The 24,716-nt window shown below is 43.6% G+C and overlaps 1 protein-coding gene across 1 annotated transcript in view; it reads right to left on the reverse strand.

The window, feature by feature from the left end:
* The window catches only part of coro7 (coronin 7), a 100,430-nt gene that overhangs the window by 74,565 nt on the left and 1,149 nt on the right, over nt 1–24,716 (reverse strand). Inside the window, exons 2-7 of the mRNA XM_035181259.2 lie at nt 23,303–23,399; nt 23,070–23,150; nt 22,859–22,929; nt 21,736–21,922; nt 20,616–20,692; nt 16,810–16,860 (exon numbers count right to left, since the gene is read on the reverse strand). Coding sequence (XP_035037150.1) covers nt 16,810–16,860; nt 20,616–20,692; nt 21,736–21,922; nt 22,859–22,929; nt 23,070–23,150; nt 23,303–23,399 — 564 coding nt within the window. The remainder of the gene's footprint in view (nt 1–16,809; nt 16,861–20,615; nt 20,693–21,735; nt 21,923–22,858; nt 22,930–23,069; nt 23,151–23,302; nt 23,400–24,716) is intronic.

Here is a 24,716-nt window from a genome sequence, read left to right on the forward strand (position 1 = left end):
TACAACATCCCCCAGGCCTGCACTGCGCTGCCTGAGCCAGACAGCTCCAGGGCTGAAGGCAAGCAAACGGGCCTGACAGACCTCTCCCGGCACATGGCTATACATGCTCCATAGATCGCACTGCCATGATGTCATCCTTCACCCGGAGCTGAAGGCACGCGCAGCTTTGAGCCTTTTAACAAAGATGTCATCGGGGATTTGGCGGCTGGAGCGATACAAGTGCAACTGAGGATTAGGGGTCTGTGCTGGGTCTCTGCTCGCTCTTTCCCAATAAACAGTTTTCAGTTTAAGGAAGGGAGCAACACAAAACTACTGACACCGCGGGGCAGCCAGAGGACACAACATCTGGACCTTGTGTGTGTGTGTGTATATATAAATGTTGCCAAACAGTATCTCTCCTCTGCAGACATAAATTTAACTCAAATCCCATTCACACAGAGCCCCCCCCCGCCCCACGGCTGAACCTTACCGGCATGCTAAAAATCGATCATGTCTCAACTTAAAAAACAGAGAGAAAAGAGGCAAAAAGAAAAGAAAGACAAATGTTTTCTTTAGCAGCAGAACAAAGAATCTGACCCGATGGAATTCACACAGAAGGACACAGAAAAGAGGGAAACGGTTCATGACTTGACAAAATACGCACGGGAGGTGTAAAGAATCGGTCACCCCTGCTCGAATGACTGGCTGCTACACAAAAATAACGGAAGGAGAGGAAATGACATCACATCTGGGAAAACAGTATTACCAGCACAGGTGTATGGACGAAGATGTAAAAAACACATTTTTCCGACTGTTAAATAGTGACAGTAGCGGAATGGGATAAACAGCTATTAAGAGACAAAGACAAAAAAAAAAGGTAACTGGCTATAACACTAAAACTAAAAATTATACCAGACAGGGTTTAGACTCAGCTTTAACTCTGCTGACACTGACTTAGACACAGAAAAGTGCCAGTCAGCAGTCTCGCCAATTATGGTTTTATGGGTCTATTAAATATCCTCTCCCAATATAAACAAATGAGGATCAGTCCATCTCCTTCTGTCCTTCTCCCTCAGCTTTTTAATCTGTGCACTTCAACAGATGGAGTGCACATCTGTGTCACTCACGGAGAATGTTGATTCACCCACCGGGACGAATATCAGGTGTCTGTGTGCACATATGGGAACTATCACAATCCCTGGATCTCTCTCTACCTCTCTTTCTGTCGTTCTTTCCACTGCTCAGTGGATCAGCTCAATAGGGGTGTAAGTATTCAACAATGAGTGTCAGTGGTGCAGAAATTAATGTAGTGAGCTGGAAGATCAAGTGCTTATTTTCATAACAGAAGCTTATTTTCCTCCAATCTTATAATATACTACAATGGCAGATCTTCCAGTTTGATTATATGTGTTTACATTCTGCTGCTACGAAGATGGGCAACATGACGGCTCCCAAAAAGTGAAGCCAGTGTATCTCGATCGCCACCTGGTGGCTGGCTGCTGTGTAGGTTACAAACAATGTCTCCTCCATGTTCATGGTTGGGACATGGGTCAAATTAAAAAGTCATAATACATGTCAAATAATAGACTGACTCGCCACAACCTCACTAACACGGCTCCATTTGCAGACAAATGAACAAGATGGCAGCGTTTGTATCCAGGATCATTTGGCTTCATTTCTAGAAAGTGGGAGGAAGCTAAGTCGTGTCTTCCAGCTTTATAGAGTATGTGTATGTATGTATGTATGTATTTATAGTATATAAACTTTATATAATTTATAAACAGTATGGTTCAAACCCAGTTTTGCCTTCTGCAGGATTTTATCCATATACATATAAAACCAGTTGTGGTTGGACAGAGCCATGTTAGCTGTTACCCCATGTTTCCAGTCTTTATACTAAGCTAAGCTGCTGGGATCGTTCAACATTCATCATACAAAGGAGATGAGATTGTCATCAACCTTCTTATTAATTACAAAAAAGCTGATAAGTTTGTTTCCCAAATGTCACAGTTTCCCGTTAAGAATTCAGCTTAATTTCCGATAAAACATTTGATTGCAAGATTCTTTTTTTTTTTTTATCGGAAATGTGCGTATTTTTCCTGTGCGTGGTCTTCCTGCCTTTTTGTGACTGAAGTTTGCTGGAACAAAAGGCGTCTGTTTGCAGGTTCATCCCTTGTTTTTGTCCCCGAGTCTCACAGACAACACTACACCATATATAATCTAAGCGACAGTCACTCATCTATTCAACCTGCTCCTCATTTTCCCTCCTCTTCATCTTTCCAGTCTCCTCCTCTTTCCCCTTTGATTTCCCCTCCTATAATCAATAACTGTTGCCATGTAGCTTTCATCACTCCTGAAACAGACTCCCTCTTAGTCTTTTCATCCACAGTTAATTAGTCTTTTCAGCAATTACTGGGTTTTCTTCATCCTGTTCTGCCTTCACAGCTCATTTACATCGCGTTTCTGACTCAGGGTTCTCTATTTTGAATCTAACAGACAGGGTTTGAAAAATAAGATGGAAGGGGGAAACTTTTGGGGGAGACGGGGGGTAGAAAATGGAAATCAAACTAGCCATTTATTCTTTCATTTCCTCTGCTGCCTGTTGCCACTTTTTTTTATCCATTAATTGGAACCATCTAACATTTCACTCATCTCTTCAAAGAGTCCAGAAGCCACAAACCATTCTCTTATATTTCCAGACTTCTCTGCTCTCTTCCTTCCTGGAGATTAAGATCCTGAAAATTCATGTGCAAGGTCAGAAGCTGGGCAGGGAGTACAAATGACAACATGGACTGAACCCTTGGATGCAGCTGTAATATCAAGAATCTAATAAGTAATATGTTAATAGAGAAAATGTCATTCTGTAGATTAAACTATTAAACTACAAATACATGACAAAAAACAACTTGTGGCTTAAGATTTCACCTAAAAACGACCTTTATTGATTGAGCTCACAGACTGTTACTGTCATCATCCATTTTTCATATTTGCCTTGCCTGCAGTCATTCCCCCCCCCATCTCATTTCCTTTGTGTCAGCAAATGAAAATCACTGTACAGGAAAAACAAGCCAACGAGACAATGAGCACAGCCACTGGGCCACGTCCACACTGCAGACACCAGGCAAGCAAGCTGCTGCTCTTGGGGACGGTCCAGTGACACAAATTGGATTGATCCCCAGTTAAATATAGTGTCCGACTAGAGTGGAATAACCAGAAGGGTCTGGATATTCTGCTTTTCTACCTTCATACTCTTCTTTCTTAATCGGAACAAGCCTGGAGGGATAAAGGTAAGACATGGAGGTGGAAAAGAATTCGAGAGGTGAACAGTAAAAAAAGTCAGATCACACATGGCACATTGATCATACAGGGAAATTTCCTCAATTTCATCCAGCACACTCTCCCAATACTATATATCCTGTATCAGATAAATCCTATATTGTTCGTCTGATGAGTCTGAAAGTCCAAAGGTATTTAGTTTTGCATCACATAGGACTAAGAGAGGCAGCAGATTTTAGATTGTGAAGTTGGAAGCAGAGAATTTTATTTTCTTACACTATTTAAATATATAGTTACAGATTCATTTTCTATCTATACATTTTCTTCTATAAATAAAATAATAAATAATAATAAATAAATAAAGCAATCTATCTTTTTATACAACGAAACAACTTAAAAAAATGTTGAGATTTGTAGATTTTCGCCAGCTCAATCTTTAGGGAAAAAAAAAACTCAACCATATCACGAATTAATTCTCTGTGTCAATGATTACACATTTCTGGCCAACAGTACAGAGGTCTGGCTCAGCTTCTATGCTCCATGGAGACTTAGTGAGAGACCGACTGCCCGCCACAAAGACATCACCCTGTGTTTTAAGAGGGCAGGAAAAACTACTGGCCCCAGAAATCATTCTACCCGATGGACAAATAAATCAAAAGGGGGGGAAAAAAGAGGTAGATGGGAAAGGGGGAAAGTTAAAAGAAAGAAAATGCAGCACAGGCTCAAAAGGAGATCTGGGCATGTTTTTGAGAATAAGATGTCGTTTGTCCATGGCTAAAAATACAGGCAGGAAAATGGAGGTTATGTACAAACGCTCCGGTGGCTGCAGTGCAAGAGGCCCAGCTTCCTCCCCAGTGTAGGCTTTCAAGAGCTGGCACCGTGCTACCATACGTCCACTGCTGCTACGCTGTTGGTTCCAGTTTCTTTTCTATCTTCATTCAAGATCATACACTTTCCTTAAATAAAGGCTATTTAAGTACCACATTTTGTTTATTTAAACTCCAATTCATGGGTAGGTCTCTTTAATTACCTTCCTCACTTCGTTGAATACTTGCCAGAATAAGGACCAGTGACATAGTTTGTATTTTACCAACACAGCTATGACACAGGGCATTATGGCACAACAATTGATGGTTTGTCAATTGTAAAGGAATCTTTTGAAAAGCAGACCTTTCCAGAATGTGTCAGGTCACAGTGGCAATGATCCATGCAAGTGAATGGCCAAAAATCAAATTACAAACACTGCAAGCACTGTGTGTCCTGCCAACTGCAATTTGGTGGTGGTGAAGTAATCTCATCCGGCGTTCGTGTTTGTTGAGGAATTTGTAAGCAGCAGGTGTAAAAATCATTTCCCTGTCCGACACTGCAGGTTTCATGTAATCCACACGTGATTATTTGCTCAACAGATCAAGACAAGGATCCATTGTTTTTTTATTTAGCTTTTTTTGGATGATAGATCGAGATACATTTTCAGACTCTTAAAGAACCCACAAACAGGGCCAGCTCAACTAATGGTGAAAACTGGAATTATGGGAAGTAAATGATGCCTCAATCACATGATGTTTTGTTGTCTTAGTAATAAATCATATCAGGACGTCATAAAATGTTTTCCAACCACTCCTCATGAATGTTTTTGAAAACTAGGTTTCGGGTGAAGCAAGGCAGACGACGTGTTGTGATTTTTGGTCAAAGCAAGGCGAACAAAACAGTTTAACTACTTTGTTAAGTGAAACAAAACACTGAAGTAGTAAAGACTATGATTATTGAGCCGCGGTGCTAATTGCTGCGTGTGGCCACTGTCAGAGATCCAGTCGGCCAGTGACGTGCCAGCCTGGGCTGTGGTCACCCATCTCTGGGGCCTGGGGGACAATAGGTTGGACCCGATTGCACCGCACTTAGGAGGGACTGGTCCCAACTGCACAGTACCGACTGGCAGCCCCCCCTCCTCCCCAGTGAAAACATATACCGAGGTTGCAGAGACTCAACTTGGATCAGAGCGCCATACTGAGCTAGTTGCTTCCTGGAACTACATGATTAACAGGACCGCTGAATTGCCAGAATCTACATTTCAGTCCAAGGGAAGCACCGGAGAGCCAGAGGAGATTTCAAGTGCTTCATTTGTGATCTCTAGAGCTTTTGATGGTTCTTGTGGTTGAGGTTCAAGCAATGAATATTCTCCAGATGCACATAGTGGCTTGGTCCTTTAAATCCAAGCAGAGATCGACCATGGCACAAGGCACAAATGACAGAGGATAGAATGATACTGCTGAAGACAGCAAGAGCTCTGATACTCAGGACTGATGAGAATCTGCACGCCAGACCTGCTCCATGAAAACAAAGGGATGGCTCTTTGGAAGGATTTTTATGAAGACAGGGTGTGATAGACCCAGCAGGGGCACACAACAAAACACAACACAACACAGAGCTACCCATGTTCAAACTATAGGAGACAACACGAAGCCCTCAGTCCCTATGGCCTGACCCAGCCCTTCAAGCCTACTCTTTCATAGCTGGCAATGGATACAGCTGGCTGACTTTGCTCCCTCCCTGAAACCACATCACAGAGGCTTCACATCTTCAAAGTACCCCCACGCAGTTGTGGAGAAGCATGAATTGTGCGAGTTGGGATAAGCATGTGTGCGAGGCATGTCGTGTTCATGTCGATTGCGTATAATCATAGAATCCCTAACCTTGTGTAAGTACTGCAGGCTGTTCCTTTGTTTTACAATCCATTCTTAATTTACTATTTGTTTGCTGTAATCAAAGTGTGAACTTTTGTATCAACTACTCGAGATGAATACTACATTTAGTAGAGGAAAAACAGGTTTGGTCTGATTTTAATTACACAAACAGGTTTGCCCTTAGGGACATAGACGTGCAATGAGATAACTCAAGTGTGCAACATGCAGCCAGTGCTGAGCCTTCTATCTCTTACACTCTAGGTATCAATTGAGTGCCCGCAGCCCATGTGCTGACCCCCGACTTACTGTATGTGCAGCAGCAGAGCATGGTGTAGCTGACTGACAGCTTGATTAATCACCTCATCTACACTGAACTAACAAACCGCTCAATCTCCTGCCGCCGCCCTCCAATGCTAACGTTACCCCGACACTCAACAGCTTCACTTTGGGTGAACTTCTATTCAGCTCTTGCATCAAACCACAAATTGTGGCGGGGCCTGTTGTCCTAAGAAACTCAATTAGTAAAAGATGAGCTGAGCCGGCTTTTGTTGTGAAAAGGATGTTGCATTTAAAAAGACATGTGCGAACCAGATTTCAGGGCCCCCATATGCTCAACTGCTTCCACTGTTAGTAACTCATTATGGTATAGAGCACTGCTCCTTTTCTTTGGCCTCCGACAGGAAAAACATTTAGCACCAATGCAGGTATGCACACCTGTGTCCCATTGTCATAGCCTGTGGTAAACAGCAGCTGTACTGCAGTGGATTCCTCTGTAATAACCCCTGCAAGACATTGTGGGGGGAATCATTTTCATTGGGGCTGTTCTAAATTGGACTTGGTGTGTTAAAAACAAACATTTACTTCAGGGTTCATAAAGTACAAGTTTGAATCACCAATGTGTTGAAATAGTCAAGGTGCTTTAAAATAGACTGACCCCATATTAAACTGTACTTCTTTCTAATCGTTATTATTATATCAACAATGCTTCCACTTGTTCTCTTTCAATCAGATGCCACCAGTGATTTATGTGTAGAGGTTTGATTTAGCTTTTTGAGGTCTGATCTGCTTCTTTGCCAATCATCTCCAATTATAATAGAACTACTTAATTTCTTTACGGAATAATTTGTTTTAAATTACACTCAACAATGGGAATCCGAGCATATAGCCAAGCGCTTTGGCTATTCCTCTTCATTATAGTTGCTAAAGACTGCTGAAGTAATGGAAACTAGAAAACCATCCAGGATGATCAAGCTTGCATATGGAGGAGGAGACCAGGGCTGAGGGGCACAGGCCGTCCAGGATGATTGAAATAACACCAGTGTTTGGTCGAGCTAAGGTCAGCTGTAGCTTAACCACGCCTGGAGCCAAAGTGCACTTTATTTCCCTCAGAGTCTGAGGTTAGTCTCAGCCGTGTCTCTGGTCACTCTGAACATGGATTTATATGTAGATCTCATCTGACAAACAAATAGGTCAACTTCCTGCACATAGCATTATGTCTCTTTCAACTTAACATGATAACTCTCAGAGGTCTGATGCACATACTCACACACAAACAGCACCTGCTGGCTTTGTTGCGTGCTTGCATGCCCCAAAACCACACACACTAAACCAGTAGTAATTGTTCATTTGTAAAAGAACATAAGGTGCAAAAGATTAGAAAATAAACCAATTCACACCTCGTTCTGCTGTTCTGGCTGAGAGAGACCGAGAACAGACTGAATCCTCCTGCTCTTGTAATAACTCCAGGAGTGTCAGACTTTGGCCAAGCAACTATTTGCTGTGTAGAATAAAATGGATAATATAAGCAATGTAGTGCAGATGGTGGTTACAGCCACGTTGTAGTTCCTGAAAAAGGGAAGCAGAGATAAAGAGGGAAAACTGAGATGACATGGGAGCTGTGAGATGCTGAATTGAAAGTGCTGACGTTGGTGCTATGATTCATTTATGGTTACGATTAATTTGTTGCATCTACATTCAAAAATGATGATGCCATGATTTCAAAAGAAATGATTCCCATACCAACTTACATCATTTATCAATTAAAAATTATTCTTTCACTGATAAATCGTGATTGTGATCGGACAACATGTGACTGACATCTGAAGAAGAGACTAAGTCCCACAACAATGAATCTTCACTCTCGGCATATAGCAGGAGAAAAAACAAATCCGAGATCTATTTATGGTTCCAGGTGTCGTCCACATGTTTGCATAGATCCTTAATTAGTTGGAACACTGGAGTTCCAGAGCACCAGGCTCACTAATGAGGCCTCCGTTCACAAACAACACATGTGCAAAGAGCTCAGTCGCTGCCAGCTGGCATCCACTTTTACCCCTTTCCTGCAAGAAAGAAATCATTTCAGCGCCAGTCCTACCACACACACACACACACACACACACACACACACACACACACTCATTGTCAGCCTGACCCAAAACCTAACCCTCATTTCAACCTTAACCTTAACCACTGACCCCAAATTCAGCTTTTTCCCAATAGGGGACATGACTTTTGTCCCCAATTGAACGAGTCACCCCCAATTTGCCGGTGTAAAGTCTGAAATTTGTCCCTAAAGGCAAACTTCAAACAAGGTCAGTTTTTATGCTGTGGAAAAAGGTCCTAAAGAATTAACAAAAATGAGTACACACACACACACACACACACACACACACACACACACACACACACACACACACACACACACACACACACACACACACACACACACACACACACACACACACACACACACACACACACACACACACACACACAGCTGAAGCCGCTAAAACCCTTTCAAACTTCGGATCTTCTCCTTCAAAACCTGATCCCTGGATTTCTCGACCCCCTCAGTTCCTTCTCCAGGAACCACAATTTACATTCACTAAGCCACAATTCTTTTTATACCTCGACACACAAGACATAACATCAACCCAAACCAAGATTATCTCTATTTCCAAAGAAAACGCACACAGGAGGAGCTAAGTCATCAAACACTGGTGGATCCTTCATCATTGAGACAGTTCAGCGAATGCAATATCCAGATTTTACGCCACTGTTTTGCTGAGCTGTCAAGTGTGCAGCAAAAACTCCTGCTCCCTCATTAAGAGAGACGACTGTCAGCCATGCCAGATTTCCAAACTTTAACCAGCTCTGGCAGCGGGGAGGCCAGTAACACAGGGAGCTGAAAGATGGAGAAATAAAGGAGAAGAAACAGGGAGAACATCTGGGCTGAGTTAACCACTGGCTATTACCAGGGTCCTGATCCCTGCAGGGTCCAATGGAGAAAGAAACAGGCACAAAGCAGTGTGCATGGGGGTGATTGGGAAAGAGGGTGAGGACAGAGTTGTGGGAGAAGGCAAGGAGACACAGAAGGAGGCGTGTGTCCACTTAGCTGTGGACGAAACCTAAACAGATTGTCAAAAAATGAGTTACGTTAACGCGCTGTATGAATAAATGCATGACATGGACTTAAATGTCAAACCAAGCTCTGAAGGTGCATTTCTATCACCCCCGAGAAGGTCAAAGGTCAGAGGGATTACACTGGTTAGAGGGGGATCATCCTCCTAATTGGCAGCTTGACCTTGGTACGATCAAAGACATGTTTCTTGCCAGGTGCCCTTTCTCTGGATCAGAACTTGGGATTTGTAGAAGCAGTGGAGGATGTGATGTGTGTTGCAATGAAGAAAATAAAAGCAAAAATACGCCTCCCAGTCAATACTCGTAAAGTTCGCTGGCACAGTCGTCTTGCGCTGCAGTGTTGAGGCATGTGCTTTATGCCGTCACACATCCACAGGGGAGCTGAAACTGCTATGAAAAGAATGCCACCGTGTGCACGGAGGAATATTTCTGCTATGACGCGTTTACATTTGAAAAGAGAAGCTGATGTTGAACACATATTTAGCAGGAACACATTTTTTTTTTAATCCATTGAAGCCCTTAAATCACGTTTTCACAAGTGGTCTCATTCCTGCCAGAGCATCATGGCCTTTATTGGCTATGCAGAGGAACCGTTTTTTAAAACACAGAAGCGTGTTTGGCTTGGTTTAAGGTTAAATTATGCAGCTTGTGCATCTGGAGTTCGGGGCTCAGTGTCAAGTAAGCCTCTGACATTTTCTTGGACTGAGCTCCCGTTCTTTATAGACACTATGTTTCACATTTCACGATGTTGACTGCGTATGTCTGCGGTGTTGGTATTAGACATTCCCCAATCACTTAACAAGCTTCATTCTGCGGGAGGAATCAAAATATCGCTCTCTGCTATTAAGCACCGACTTTCTGTGAGAAGAAATCATTTGTTGGTAAAACACCAAACATTTTTTCATACCGAGAGAGGAATTTCCACATCTGTATCTATTACTGATGCATATTTTATGTGATACTCTTTTGAACCTTGGGGGAACTGCTTTGTCCTTGACCCCACACACACCACCCACCCACCCACACACACACCCACCACCCACACACACCCCCACACACACACACACACACACACACAGGATGAGGAGTTAAAAGATATTTAAAGAATATTTTGAGGTACAGTATCAGAATAATAAAAACTATTCAACAATATTTTTGCCAATATTGCTTCTTCATTATATGAACAACAAATCTAAACCAATAAAATCCTTTTCTTCAGGGTTGTCTTAAAAAAATGTGGTTATAAAATACGTATGTGTCTGAATACGTATGTGTCTGAGGCAGGATATTTAAATATTAGCCTCAATGCAGAAGATGTTGTAACAAGTTGTATTGAAAATGATGCCTGAACATAGTATACGATATCACACTGCTGCTTCTTATTGCATCTTTGTAAACATATGGATAATTTCAACCTATCTCTCACAAATATAATCCTCCCCAATACATCAGTTGGGTTATTATCCAGATATCACAAAGCTAAGACTGTGACATCTGTACCACGCAGAGGAAAACATACTAAAGTCAGTTCAATTCAGCTCATTCCTTGTTTCTTGTAAATGGACTAACAAGACTGAGACTGAGCAACAGTATCAAAGCGTCAGAATATAGCGGCACGAACACCAAAATGAACTTCTTCCATTTCACGTCATCTCTCCCAATGCTTCTCCTTCATGGCTCACCCCCTGGGTTTACATCTGTGATACAAACCAAACTCTTCTGCTCCACTCAAAGAGCTTCATTGTGCTGCCAGTACACACACACTAAGCTCACCATGCCCGCTGGTAGTTATTTCTGCCCGTAATGAGAAATCTGAGTATGGACACACACACACGCACACCCGCCTTCCCCTTCCCAAACACACTTTTCCAATTATAAGAATTCAAAGACACATAGATAACACAGATGTACAAAATGTAGTTTATTATGCCTGTAACGAGAAATCCAAGTATGGACACACACACACACACCTACCAGGGAGTTCAGTCTGTGTAATTTATGGTAGGATATAAAAGACGATACGACTGCTGCAAGCAGCCACCTATAGCAGGGAAACCGCTGTGCTTTTCCTTGGCCCTGCCCAGTGTTCCCTCCTCAAGTCCAAACCCACTCCAGCCCGTGGTCCTCTCTAATTTCACCCAAAGCAGCAGAAGCTTGAGCTGAAAAAGAGGAATCTGGCCCCCAAGTCCAGCAAACTTTTCCCTTTTCCTGTCTCCCTCCTCTTCCACCGACCACAGATCGACAGCTCTACGGCCAGCACTGGCCCAAAACTATGAGGGGTATTTTCAGCACTGTAATTTGAAGCACACATGGTACACACACACACACACACACACACACACACACACACACACACACACACACACACACACACACACACACACACACACACACACACACACACACACACACACACACACACACACACACACACACACAACGTACAGAACCACACACTCAGCAAATACACAGACTTTGGGGATAGATCAAAAGATACAATAAGACCGGAGAAAAGAGAGGAGACAGCAAAAGTCCACAAAGGCACGTGGCTTTACATCCATAAAAACACCATAGGGACCAGGTCAGTGAATGTGCCTCTTCTCATTCTCTCATTGTCTTCTGAGGAGTCGTGTGGCTCGGTACAGGAAAGCAGGGTGGAGGCCCGACTACATAGAGATGTGAAAGAAACGTATCTGAAAACAAGAGGCCAGTGTTGGGATGTTATGACAGGGAGGGCAGAACCCACAGCAGCAGGAGAGGGTAACAAAAAAGTGATTTAATGCTGCGTTAACATTGAATGTTTATCTTGGGTACTGGACGAGTCGCTTGCTCCCTGTACACTGTGTGTAATTTATACCTGGAAAAAATTGTAACGTCGTTATTTTTAACTTAACAAGTGCTTTTTTAAGCTTTTTACTTTTTCCCCTCAGCTTTCACATAAGTGGCCCATGTCCAAATCCGTCATTTTTAAACCAAGAAGAGATTAAAGTTGAAAGACGGATGAAACATACTCGCTTAAATGTTTACTGGGGAACGAAGAGACAACAAAACAAAACTCTAATCTGAAATTCAACCCAACCTTCAGTGCTGGGACAGGGATGCCACATGTGCACACTCTCTCCCATCTGAGCCAACTATCTAAATACAACCGTCTGTATGCTTGTGCACATGCATATACACACACACACTCACTGATTACAGATGCAGTATACACTGCTCCTCCTGTCCAAGACCTTAATTACCCTGCACAGTCTTATTTCCCATAAAAATACAGCGAGAGCAGGGCTGTAATTAGAGCCTATTTTTACCCCACCTGTCTAGGGGAGAACTCAGCTCAGTGCCGGCCACAGGGATGAGCCAGCCCCACGCCACTACGCTGCCATGGGTGGAACCAGGACACTGGGTCCAAACTCATGGGAGAGGATGAGGGGTGGGTTATACCGAACAATCACCTAACTGATTTTGATTAGGACGACAACTGTGGCACCAGTTGTCGTCCAAAACATTTTGCAAAAGAGAGATTCGCCATCTCGACTGTATTCAGAGAATCTTTTCAAATGGAACCGCTCTGTTTGACCCATTACGGCAAAACCAGCTTTGTAACTTAATGAACTTTCACAATTCGACCTTCACACACATTTCACGCAGTCTTTTTATTTATTTTTTTAATTTGTATTAATTTAGCACCCAACAATTTGCGGCACTTTTCAAAAGTACAACCTAATGCAACACTATGTCTTGTCTTCCTGGGGATAATGGTGCATATCTTCAAATGATAGTCTTAGAAAGTAGTTCAGTTGACAGTTATTCAACTGAGCATAATTCCACCATTAAAAAGGGAATATGTGCATATGTCCTGTAAAACCTATATGATTGTTTGATAGACCTATAGATTGACTTTACAAATCAAAACATGTATTACATGCAAATACACAGGTGACAAGTCTTTAATCTCAGATAATCAGCTTTGTTTTTTGGGATATACACTCTCACTCTGTCAGTTTACTACAATTCAAACTCTTTCCACTTCAAAATAGGGAAATTACACTTCACTCTAATGCTCTGCAGCATTCATGAGATATCCTTCACCAGAAATCTTTTCAGAGAGGACTTGTGGCTTTTCTTGATGACGTCTACTGACCGGACCTCCCAGCGAGGTTACATATTCAAATAGTTTGGACACTTCCTTGCCCCTCTCTATTTACTTTTGTGGCCACGCTGGTCTTTCCCTGGTATCACATCACATCTACAACAACAAGCTAAGCAGAGAGGAGAAAGTGATTGAATTCTGCCTCACATCAACAGCACCAGTCGCCTTTAAACCAGCCAAATGTTGTGTTATGTTATGTTTTATGGTGTTAAACATTGCTTAGCGGGTACATGTAGGAATTAGAGTAACACACTCTACCATGCATCCAAATTACTGCCTTCAAGTTGTCATGAGTGTGTTTAAACTTCACAGACTACACCCGGTAAACCCTCCTTCAGCAGATGGAGCGTTAATAGGAGTGGCAGTGTGCTCCCATTCTCCAGGGAGACGGAGCGTTAGAGACGCACATGAAAACTGTCAGGGCCGAGGCTCTACCCACTTCAAACTGCAGCCTCCCACAGCAGGACCTCGCGTATTTGAGAGTCAGGAGGGGAGAACAAGAAAGAATGAGAGCACAAAGCCAGAACGGGAAGAGCAACCCTCTCATAACTTTGATCTGGGCCTCGGCTCTTCTTCGGTTGGAGGCGGTGAAGCCATGTAAAGGCCTGCAGACCATGCAAAGGAGGCCAGGCCATGCAAAGGAGGCCAGTGTGCTGACTCAGGCTTCTGCTCTCCTCTGACTTACGGTAGTCTCCGTGCCAGTGAGACCAGGAGGATTAATGAGAAAGTGGAAGACAAGAAGAAAGAAAAAAGAGAAAAAGAGAGAGAAAAAAACATGCTGAAGAGAAAAAACAAGAGCTGAGACTCCGGCAGACTTGGCTGGATGGTCCCTCAGTGTCCTGGTGACCCAGAGCCCCTTGTTTTGATATCACATTTTAAATGGTCTGTATTTATATAGCGCTTTTCTAGTTTGATGAGCACTCAAAGCACTTTACAGTGCAGTAATATATTCAGATCATTTACTTCAGTAAAAGCAGTAATAGGCAAGGTAAACAACTGCATTTAGTTGAGTACGTATACTTATTAACAGTAACATTTTATTTTGAACGTAACAAATAAAATAGCCGATTGCACAGCAGCATGGACCCTCCCATTGTATTACATTTTATGAAATTATTACTATTTATTATTAATAAGCTGTATTTTAAGGTAAGGCTAATATTAGCTACTTTCTATACTGTTGAATAGTATAGTCAAAACCAATGCATTGTAGTTTTCATTAATCATGTGTTTATGTAAAACCTTGAGTTTGCAAAGTAAATTAGCAGCCAAATAAAAGTAGTGGAGTAAAAAGTACAATATTTCCCTCTGAAATATAGTTTTAATAAAGTACCTTAAAGTGTACTTAAGTTGTACTTGAGTATATGTATTTAGTTTCAAGCAACCACAAGAGGCTCAGGGATGGGGAACCACTTGTCTAATGCATATACCAAAAAAGCTAAAATATAAAACATATTCCTCATTTCAAATCTAACTTAAGACCTTAGTCACATCAAATTTTCCCTTTCTCCCAGAGATGGTCTGTTGTTCACCACTGTCGACCATCAAAATGAAGTCAAAAATGCCATAGACTTGGCCGGAATGTCCCAGCAGCTCATCCCACCGCCACCAGTAACCATTGGGCTCTGACTGGAGACGCCATTTCAGACATACAGACAACCCAATGCTAATTCAGTCTAAACTAATAAGGCCCTTTGGCTGCACTAAGTGATTTAAAAGGAACTTCAGGGCAATTAAATCCGACTTACTTGTAATCATTTTCTAAACCCAGACCTGGAACAGTGATTATTCAGGCAGTGTTAAAAAGCTGTGATGTGTAGTGAGAGGCTGAACATTCAAATAAGCTGCTGAAAAGCTGCTGTGCATTAAAAAGTATTTTAACACAGATACACCTGATGTAACCATCCAACACGGGAGAGGAGCCAGCTGACTCATGTTAGTTCAACAAACACAGACACACATGCTCTGTACTCACACTCCGTCGTGTAAAAAGACGGACAGTTGTAAGTGTGCCGCAAAGAAAATAATCCGCATGATGTTTTTTTTTCTCCGCTGGCTCCTTGCCCGTCAGACTCAGAGTGACATCACATACTTCTGAAACAGTACACCTTTCACGAAGGTGTGGAAAGACTCAAAACACATACAGAGCAATACACCGGAGCCCATACACAGAGTCTAGTGTAATAAAAGTGTAATCCATTCAGAGTGAATGCAATTAATCTGCTGCAGCATGTAGTGCTTTTGCAGGATTCCTTGAGAGAGCCCACGGCCTGAGGCAGCCTGAGCATCTCCGTAATCAAAACCCCCTGGGAGGTCCACCGTCGAGATGTGTGAGGATATCTGCTCCACGCTGACCAGTCTCTCACAACATCCTCATCTTCATCACAACACTTCATCCTCATCTGCCCTCCACACACAAATGTCCCATCACTCTTTCTCACTGCTGCTGCTTGTGACCAAGGCCTTTTTGGCTCAGTCCTGGTTGCCATTGGTGAAAGAAAAAAAAAAAAAAGGAGTGGTGTGAGTGGAGAGGTTCATGGTCGCACTGGTTTGCTGTGGGATGGGTACCCGTGGGAAGAGAGGAGCAGAGCCTGCATCCATAAATCAGCTGTAGATGACTCACTGAGAGGAGCCAGCGGTGAGCTCTGCGGGTTAACATCAACATGTTTATCACTAAATGTAGTGTTGAAGAAAAAATCTGTTTACAGTAAATGGCGGTGGAGTGACGGGACCGATTTACTCATAAAATACCTACATTTTTGGATGTGTTTTAAATAGTTCTACTTATATTCATGTAATTCTAGGAATGTCGGTGTGTGTTGTCAGTCCATCCATCCTTCTGTCCATCCCTCCGTGGCTCGTACATCTCTAGAACTGTTCACACTTGGCATGAGTATTGTTCAAGGGCTCAGGAGGTGCAGTGTTGAATTTTAGGGCACCTGATATGTTGAAAATTAATAAACTGTGAATAAACAGTTGCTCTGTAGCAGCGGCAGCTGGGACTCATCACGTCTCGTTCACCACAACAGGGCGCTCACAACAACAGCGTGTTCAAAACAACAGGAGCTTTCCCGACAACCGATTCTCCAGCAGCTTCAGGGTCCTGCGGACCGAGTCCTGCAGCCGGTCTTTACTTGACACGGCTCAATGTCTGCAGGTCACTTTCACAGTTTGGGCAGGTTTGGAAAGGGCACTGCACAATAAATGTTTTTCTAAGATGGAAAGGTGCATTTGATTTCAGAGCAGATAGTAGTAGTGTTGGGTGTTTTGACAGTTTGGTGAAGCCTTTATCGGAGAACTTACCTGAACAGGTGTCAGCTGGGCTCTGGGATCAAACACTCGCAACATCTTGTCCTACAGATACAAAGAGAGAGAAGAATCATGACAGAGCTGAAAGAACCTGGAAATGATTCATTTGATGAATGACGCATCATAAATCAGCTTTCGGCTGTCGGAACTCAAAACCCTTTTGTTTTAAATCACAGCTTGGTTCCTTGTATGGACGGCATGTGACGTTAAGTAATAACGTGCAAGGGCTGTGAGGCAAGTCTGTGGTTTACTGTAATTTGTGAGGAGTGTGCCTTTGGTGTACAAAGGAGGTTCAAGAGAGGATGCAAGGTCAATATTCAAGGTTCTCACAAAGAACAGAGGAAAGGAAGAATCACTTCATAGAAACTGAAATATGAACGTTAAATAGCGAAAACATTAGAATCCCTCCACCACAGTTCTATTCTGATAAAGAACAACACGGGTTCTCTGAGGTTTCCTCGTTTATCAGCATGATCTCACTGATTCATCGCAACCTCTCGGCGCCCTTAGTGCCTTGACCCCGGTCGGCTCGAACACGCATTCGGCATCAATCACGGCAGCCAATCAGAGAGGCTCCTTCATGAATGAGAGGAAATGGGCCCTAATGGGATCAGGCTGTGACCGGGACATGCGTGTCTGCAACCGTGTCACTCAATACGGCAGCAGGCCGACACAGGGGGCTGATAGCAGGTAATAAGTAAAAGGGGCTAGACTGAACCAGGCAAACACACTTAACAAATATATGTCAAAGGAAATCAGGAGGCTGACAGTGACACACACACACACACACACACACACACACACACACACACACACACACACACACACACACACACACACACACACACACACACACACACACACACACACACACACACACACACACACACACACACACACACACAACTACAGCATTTTATTCAATCAGGCTAAATCCAGTGTCAGTTTCAGCTTCTCTTGGTTCTGCTCCTCTCAGCAGTTCAAAGGGGATTTATTTGCTATTTATTAGTTAGAATAGCAAACGCAGGTTTTTCCCTAATGTGCTGTTTTTTTTCCCTGCCTCTCCATCTGTGTGTGTATCGAGTATGTCTATGTGTGTGTGTGTGTAGCCCACCCACGAATATGATGCCCCAGGGTTATGTCTTCAGGCCTCTGCGACCTGGGCCTAAGCCAAAGGCTCAAAGAGCGATGTGGGAACACGAACATACACAACACAAACACACACACACACGTTGTCCCACCACATTGGCCTGGGCATAAGAACCCACCTTTTGCAAAAATGCCAAATTCTGGATAAAACCACCTCGCATTCTCTAAGTGTACCAGCATGAGACACCGATTTATTGTTGCAGCTCTTTAGCCAGCTATCATCTGTGCATACAATCCTATTCAAGCAGCTTCATTTCAACCCATCAAAGTATCTAAGTTATCTGCCCTTAACACACCTTAGAATAGATAAACACACATATTTCTCCCGTACATGTATGCATATACAAGTATACAATTCCCATATTAACTTTATTTATTGGCATTTTACCCTAAATAGTGTCATACAAACAACAACATATGAGAGAGGAGAGGCAGGCGATCACACAAATGAAGAACCACTCACATACAGATGTGTCCCCTAAGCAACCCCACAAACCCACTCGAGCAAACACACACACACAAAAGCCTATGACAATAGCCCGTACAAACACACACTCACACACCACATCGACTCATAAATGCACAGATGGACGAGCAGGAGATGTGTGTGCATGTGTGTGTACATATGTGTGTGTGTGTGTGTGTGTCAGCAGCTGTTTAATCAAAGTGATGGAGCCTCATTCTCAAGCTGCTGTTAATGAGTTTTCACTGCTCGTCTGCCGCACACAACTTTCACTTATGTGTAAACACACACACAGTCGGTGGGAATCTTCGGCCACTGATGCTCTCTTCACTCATCAAACACACTGGGCCGACACCCTCCCATTCCTAATCTCCCATGGTTACCAGCGCTGAGCCTGTTGCGATCGTGAATTTGAGACTATGGGATGCCTTCATCGTTTATTGAATCTCACTTCTACAGCCTGAGCACGGTTATAAGGAGCCGGTGATTTTTAAATTTAAAGGTGGACTGTGGACCATAAATCCAGCGGCACCCCATTTTTAAACAGCACACCGCCCAGGTCCGCCGGTCATTTGGATAAACACAGACTTTCCTCCATCCCAGCTCACAGTACCTGTGGATTCCCCTTCGCCAAACTGAATGGTGCCTTTCTCCCTCCAAGTGTGTCATAAATATACATGTCTCTCGGTCCGAATGAGGCCCGTCATGATTCCTGCTCTTTGGGGCGGTGGTCTCCCCTTCATCTTCCCCCATCGCAGCCCTGCACCCCCAATGTTTACTCTACAGGAGGGCTGGGGGGGATTGGACCCACATGTCTGCAGGCCCTATTTGCTTTAATAAGCTGGATTGGAGAGATTGAACGGGGTCTTTTGGGTTAAATGACACCAGAGCCCAAATGGGTAAGAGCTTCAGAGCCGCCGCCCCCCCACCCGCTCTGTTCTTGGTTCACATTCCCCCCACCACGCTCCCTTTCCTTTCAGGTGCCTTGTTCTGTCAGGCTGCACTGAGGCCGAGGTTGATCTGGTGCATTACCCTGTCAGAGTAATTGTCATAATTTGGAGGTAGCATGTGATGGGCGGTGTAATTTGTTACTTGTCAGAGCGAAGACAAACAAGGGGGATTGGCCTGACAATCACGCCTGTTAAGTGCGCACATTTGTGTCAACGTTTATTTGGTCTCAAACACCAGTTAGTTCATCAGATTTTATCTTTCGTACACACCGGGGGCCGCTGTCTCATTTTAACATCAGTCTATGTGTACTTTAAAAAAGGAGTCAGATGGTTATGTTAATCTCCTATAAAACCAAATATATTCATGAAACAATGTCAACTCATAAACCCCTTCTTTCGCTGCCCCCTACTATTAAACCCACACCACCTCCCTCCTTCCTCCTCCTACACAACGCACTAACAACTTAATGGAAAGGCCTTCAAGCTCTGTGATTATATCCTGATGACACCAATGAGTACAGCCATATGGACGCATAAAAACCCAAGGAGACTTTCTCCCCTTCTTTAGCTTTTTCTCGTACGCCACATAACTACTGTGCACGTCAGAACAATTTGGTTCTTCGGTGCCTGATGTGACTTAAGCTTGCATCTAGGGACAGTTAGGTTTAAGAGGGTATACGGTGCTGTGTACTGTGGATAGACATTTAAGGTCAGGTGGGGTCAGTACAAAACAAAAGCCATGACAGATGTATCCTTCACACTCGGGCGTGTTCTCTGATTAGTGTCGTCATTGCCAAGTTACAACAGTTTCCAATCTCCACAGGCTCCCTATCAACCTCAGCCAGGATTTCTTTAACAGCTTTGTCATCACTATTACCATATTAAAACAAACTGGCTCTTAGGTATTTTACGTCATCAGACTTTCCAACTTTATTCTGTTTTTTTCCTGTAAACAACTGCTCACTAATTCCTAATCAAATGTATGATGTGACCTCCACCCTCTTTTATGAGCATCACCTCTGTTGACATTTGGAGGAAATAAACCTCATATAAACAGATAAGGAGCTGCAGAGTTCTAAAGTGAGGCGCGCTGCACCGAAAGTGAGCCAATGGCGGCATCTAGTGGTCAACCCTTGAGATATTCACATATGAAGTTTGCGAGGGAGTGAAACTAAATGCAGCTTTTTCACTTTATCACGCCTTTGCAATACATCAGGTGCAGTGTGAGTTGCCCTCACCTTGCAGGAGGAGGCCAGCAGAGAGCCGTCCCGTTTCCAGCTCAGACTCTGCAGGTGGTCACCGTGCTGCTCCAGAACTGCAGACGCACATGTCAACATTAGTGAGGAGACAGGAGAAGAAGGACTAGAGACGCAAAGCTCATGTTAGACAGGGACAAAATGGGGCAAAGAATAAAAAACATGGTAACACAAATAATTAGCACAGATTGACAGGGCAGGGAAGAGATGAAGCCGTAGAAAAAGCACATAAAAACCTGAAAACACGTAATAACACACCAAAGATGGGGGTGATACACATCAAGGAATGGATCATACGTCTTTACAGTTAAAGCATATGAGAGAGACTGAGAGCGTGACACACATTAGCTTGCGGTGCCTTAAGTGAGCACAGCAAAACTCAGGTGAATTGTTCAGTTGCACTAGTTGAAAGGAGATGAGAGGTGCACAGGTTAAGACACAGAAAGTGATGTGACATGAACTTAAATAGTAGAGATAAACTAATTTTTAACACAGATACACTTATTCAAATATAGATTTTTTCATCGTTCAGATCTTTTTCCTTATCCGCATATGAATGTGGAATGGGAGTGATGTAAGACAGGGGGGGGTACGGCTCACAAAAAGTTTCATCAGCAGTGAGCAGCAGCAGCCAGGCCAGCTGTCATGGGATGGAGGGGTGCTTGCAGTGTTTGTAAGGGTGGGGTGGGGTGGGGTGGTGAGGCCAGAGGATAGTGACAACATCCTGAGGCCAGTCTGGGGAGACTGGGACCAGGACTGCAAACCAAAACATTACCTCTGCTGCTCCAGCATTTAGACAGAGCCACAGGGCTGTAAAACGTAGGCAGTGTCAGTCAGACAGTCCCCAAAGAAAGAAAAAAAAGAAAAAAAAAAGAAGAGGAAACCAACCACTTCACTCGACTTTAAATATATATTTTGGTTAAACACAGAAACAAAACAGGCCACAACAAAACTTAATGACTGACAGATACTAAAATGTTAAATGTAACAGACAGTGCAGGATGTGCGACAAAGACAGAATTTTCTTGTGACGTGTGTTTCAAATCAGTGCTCACGACCAAATGTGTGTGAGCGTGTGCGGGTCATGCCGCCAGCTAGCTACCTGCTAAGGGTGCGTCCTTGCGGCTGGTGTCCCAAATCAGAGGAGACTTGGCGGTGCCGACAGCCAGTAAGCCAGAGGAGGTGGGGTGGAAGTGCACCAGCTCCAGCCTGCCCTGCCCTGGATGCAGGGTCAGCTCGGGGCTGCTGGGCTGCTCCAGCTCTGGATCACACAGACGCCACAGTTTCACCTGTAAACACACAGTGGAAAATAAACAAAATTTTATAATAGCTTATAATTCATAATGGAAATAGTCCTCACACTCAAATCAAATGAAATGCTTATGATCATTAAACTCAGGGTTTTTTACAGTCATATCCGCCAAATCAGACTTGTGTAACCAAGATTGTGATTAGTTCTGCTGAAGTTGTGCAGGCCGGGATAAAAAAGGATCAGTACAGCAGGTAGCTAAGATGTCAGGATGCAGCATCACACCAAGAGATGAGAAAAAGGTTTTAGGTTTTTACACAAATCTCCTCCAACTCTTCTCTCTGAGTCGAGCAAAATGAATACACAGAAAGTAGCATGCTGGAGCAGCCAGAGGGATCTACATCCAGATCAGGTTTGGATTTCTAGCTGATGGGCGCAGATGAAGTGAAACTGTATGATTATGTGTCAGTAAAATAAATCCCTGGATACATATTTCACAGGTGGGTGCATTCTCTCAGTCTGACTCTAATTTCACTTGCTCAGCACCAGGCTGGTGAAACAACGTGCCCTGTCGGCAAAAAGATGAGTGAAAGTGAGCTGCAGATGCTGGGCACTGCGGACAACTCTGGTTTGTGTGCTAAAGGTCAATGTGTGGCAATAGTTGGTTAAAACAGTTATCTGAGGTAAACCAAGCTGCTGAGTCTGGAGATGCAGGCTCACACCCAGCAGATTCCAGTGAGCCGTGGGCACCTGGGGCTGAGAATAACGTGCCCAGAGCAGGGGAGTCATCATAAACTGAGCAGGTTTATATTGCATTTCAATTCCTGCCAGGAGCAGCAAAGCCATAGAGGATGGACAGTGCACTTCAGTTTAAGTTTACTGGAGCAAAACAAAGGCAGATCGATACAAAGAAAGAGAAAAGGCAGGAAGGAAAAGGTTAAAGACAGAAAGTAAAAGACTACACCGATGAGCTCACCATTTCATCTCCGGAGCATGTTGCCAGCAGATTCTCATCGAAAGGAGAAAAGTCCATATCAGTTATTAAATCTGGGAAAGGGGAAAATAACAATTAGATCTGGATCACAGCTGTGTAGGCTGTAGGGTAATTTCAAGGTATTTGTTTTCCTAATGTGACTCAGTGTCCTGCCAGAAAATAGTGTGCTGATAAAAACATGAAGAACAACTACCAGAATGGCAGGAAATCTGAGCGACTGTCCATTGGCCATCTGCACCAGGTTTGACTGAAGACAGGCCCAGCAAACCTCCACCTGGAGACACAGGAAACATCACACAAACAAAACACAGACATTTCAAAATAATGTCCCAAAATCTTTCCCTTCCATTGAAGCACTGGGCTTTAACTGCAGACGGTGGATTCTTCTTCTGGTGCAAACCGCTGACCACTCTTTTATAGCCTTACCAGCCTGATCGGCGTTGAAGGCCACAAGCTTGGAGCTGGCTTTGATGTGGTTCCCCTGGGAGGAGAAGGAACCGGCGTGGACATTGTTGATCCACTCCTGGAGTTGGAGACAAAGATCGCACAAGTCAGAAAGCAGGGCAGATGACGCAGAAACAGATAATTAGGATCAGACGACACCACAGAGGGTAAAATAAGCAACTCATCAGACCACAGTGTATAAAATGCAACTTGACAGATGAGGAGAATCACGAGTGTGGACGTGACACGTGCAAACAGGAGAACACCAGCAAGCTGCACTGAAAAACCCAAGAGAAAAACATGTCTGGCTTATCAGTTTTTATTAAGAGCGCACACGACCACGTTGGTGTCAGAGCACACAGAATAAAAGAATGACATAAACAGGGAGGATCTAGTTGAGGGCACGCGAACGCACACACACACAAGCTCCTCTGAAAGAGTGGTGAGGAAGTGGGAGGTCTCCCCCGAGTTGCACAGCACAGAAACTCTCAAAGCCTCTTTCATAACACGAACAAGGCAAGAGCAGCAGGAAGACAGAGTGTCCGCACAACATGCTCCAACAAATTCTCCTACGCGGCTCCTCAGAAAACTGTTACGAGACCAACCCTGACAGACGTTCGGCCTGAAGAGTGCAATTAACAAGAGGATGAATTGGAGGAAGGAGCATCTTCTCCTGCATGGACAATATTAAGGACACCATCTTTTACAAAAGGTCCATCGTTCCTGTGAAATCCGTTTTGGTTACTAGAAGGAAATAGAGTTCACACCTCGACCAATTCCCCTAAAGTCCCTTTATGAAACCACATTTGAATTCACCAAATCCGGGTTTTTATTGCGATCTGCACCAAATTGAATAATATGTCAGTCCCCTAAACATGCCTGATTGTTTTCTACATGAATTATCTCTTGGAAATTAAGGAAAATGTTGAAAAGCGCCATCTCGCAATGTAAAGAAGGGGGAAAAAAAACAAATGGGTTCTTCCCTGACCAATATAACATCCTTCGACACAATTTTGTGATAATCTATTTGGTTTTTGAGGAATCCTGCTAAATAACAGACACACAAACAAACAGACGAAAACTGAACCTCCTCGGGCAGGCATAAAATGTACAATATTTGGTGTTTTCGGCCTTTGACAATCAAGGCCTATACGCAGGAGGAATAGAATGGGACACCTTAGGGTCAGCCTCAAGAAAAGATGTCAAAATAAATCAATCCCTGTGACTTATCTCTCACCATGTGGAAATTTGAAGCTGTTGTGGGGGGAAAAAAAAATCAATAATTGTCATATCTCTAAATCCATGTAAACCTCTTCTCACAACCTTTACACCGCCGCCCACATTTTCTCTTTGGACTGGAGCAGCCACAGTAACTGGCCTGTTGTGTGAAAGGGCC

The sequence above is a fragment of the Hippoglossus stenolepis genome, chromosome 16, assembly GCF_022539355.2.
Source record: "Hippoglossus stenolepis isolate QCI-W04-F060 chromosome 16, HSTE1.2, whole genome shotgun sequence".
NCBI classification, from domain to species: Eukaryota; Metazoa; Chordata; class Actinopteri; order Pleuronectiformes; family Pleuronectidae; genus Hippoglossus; species Hippoglossus stenolepis.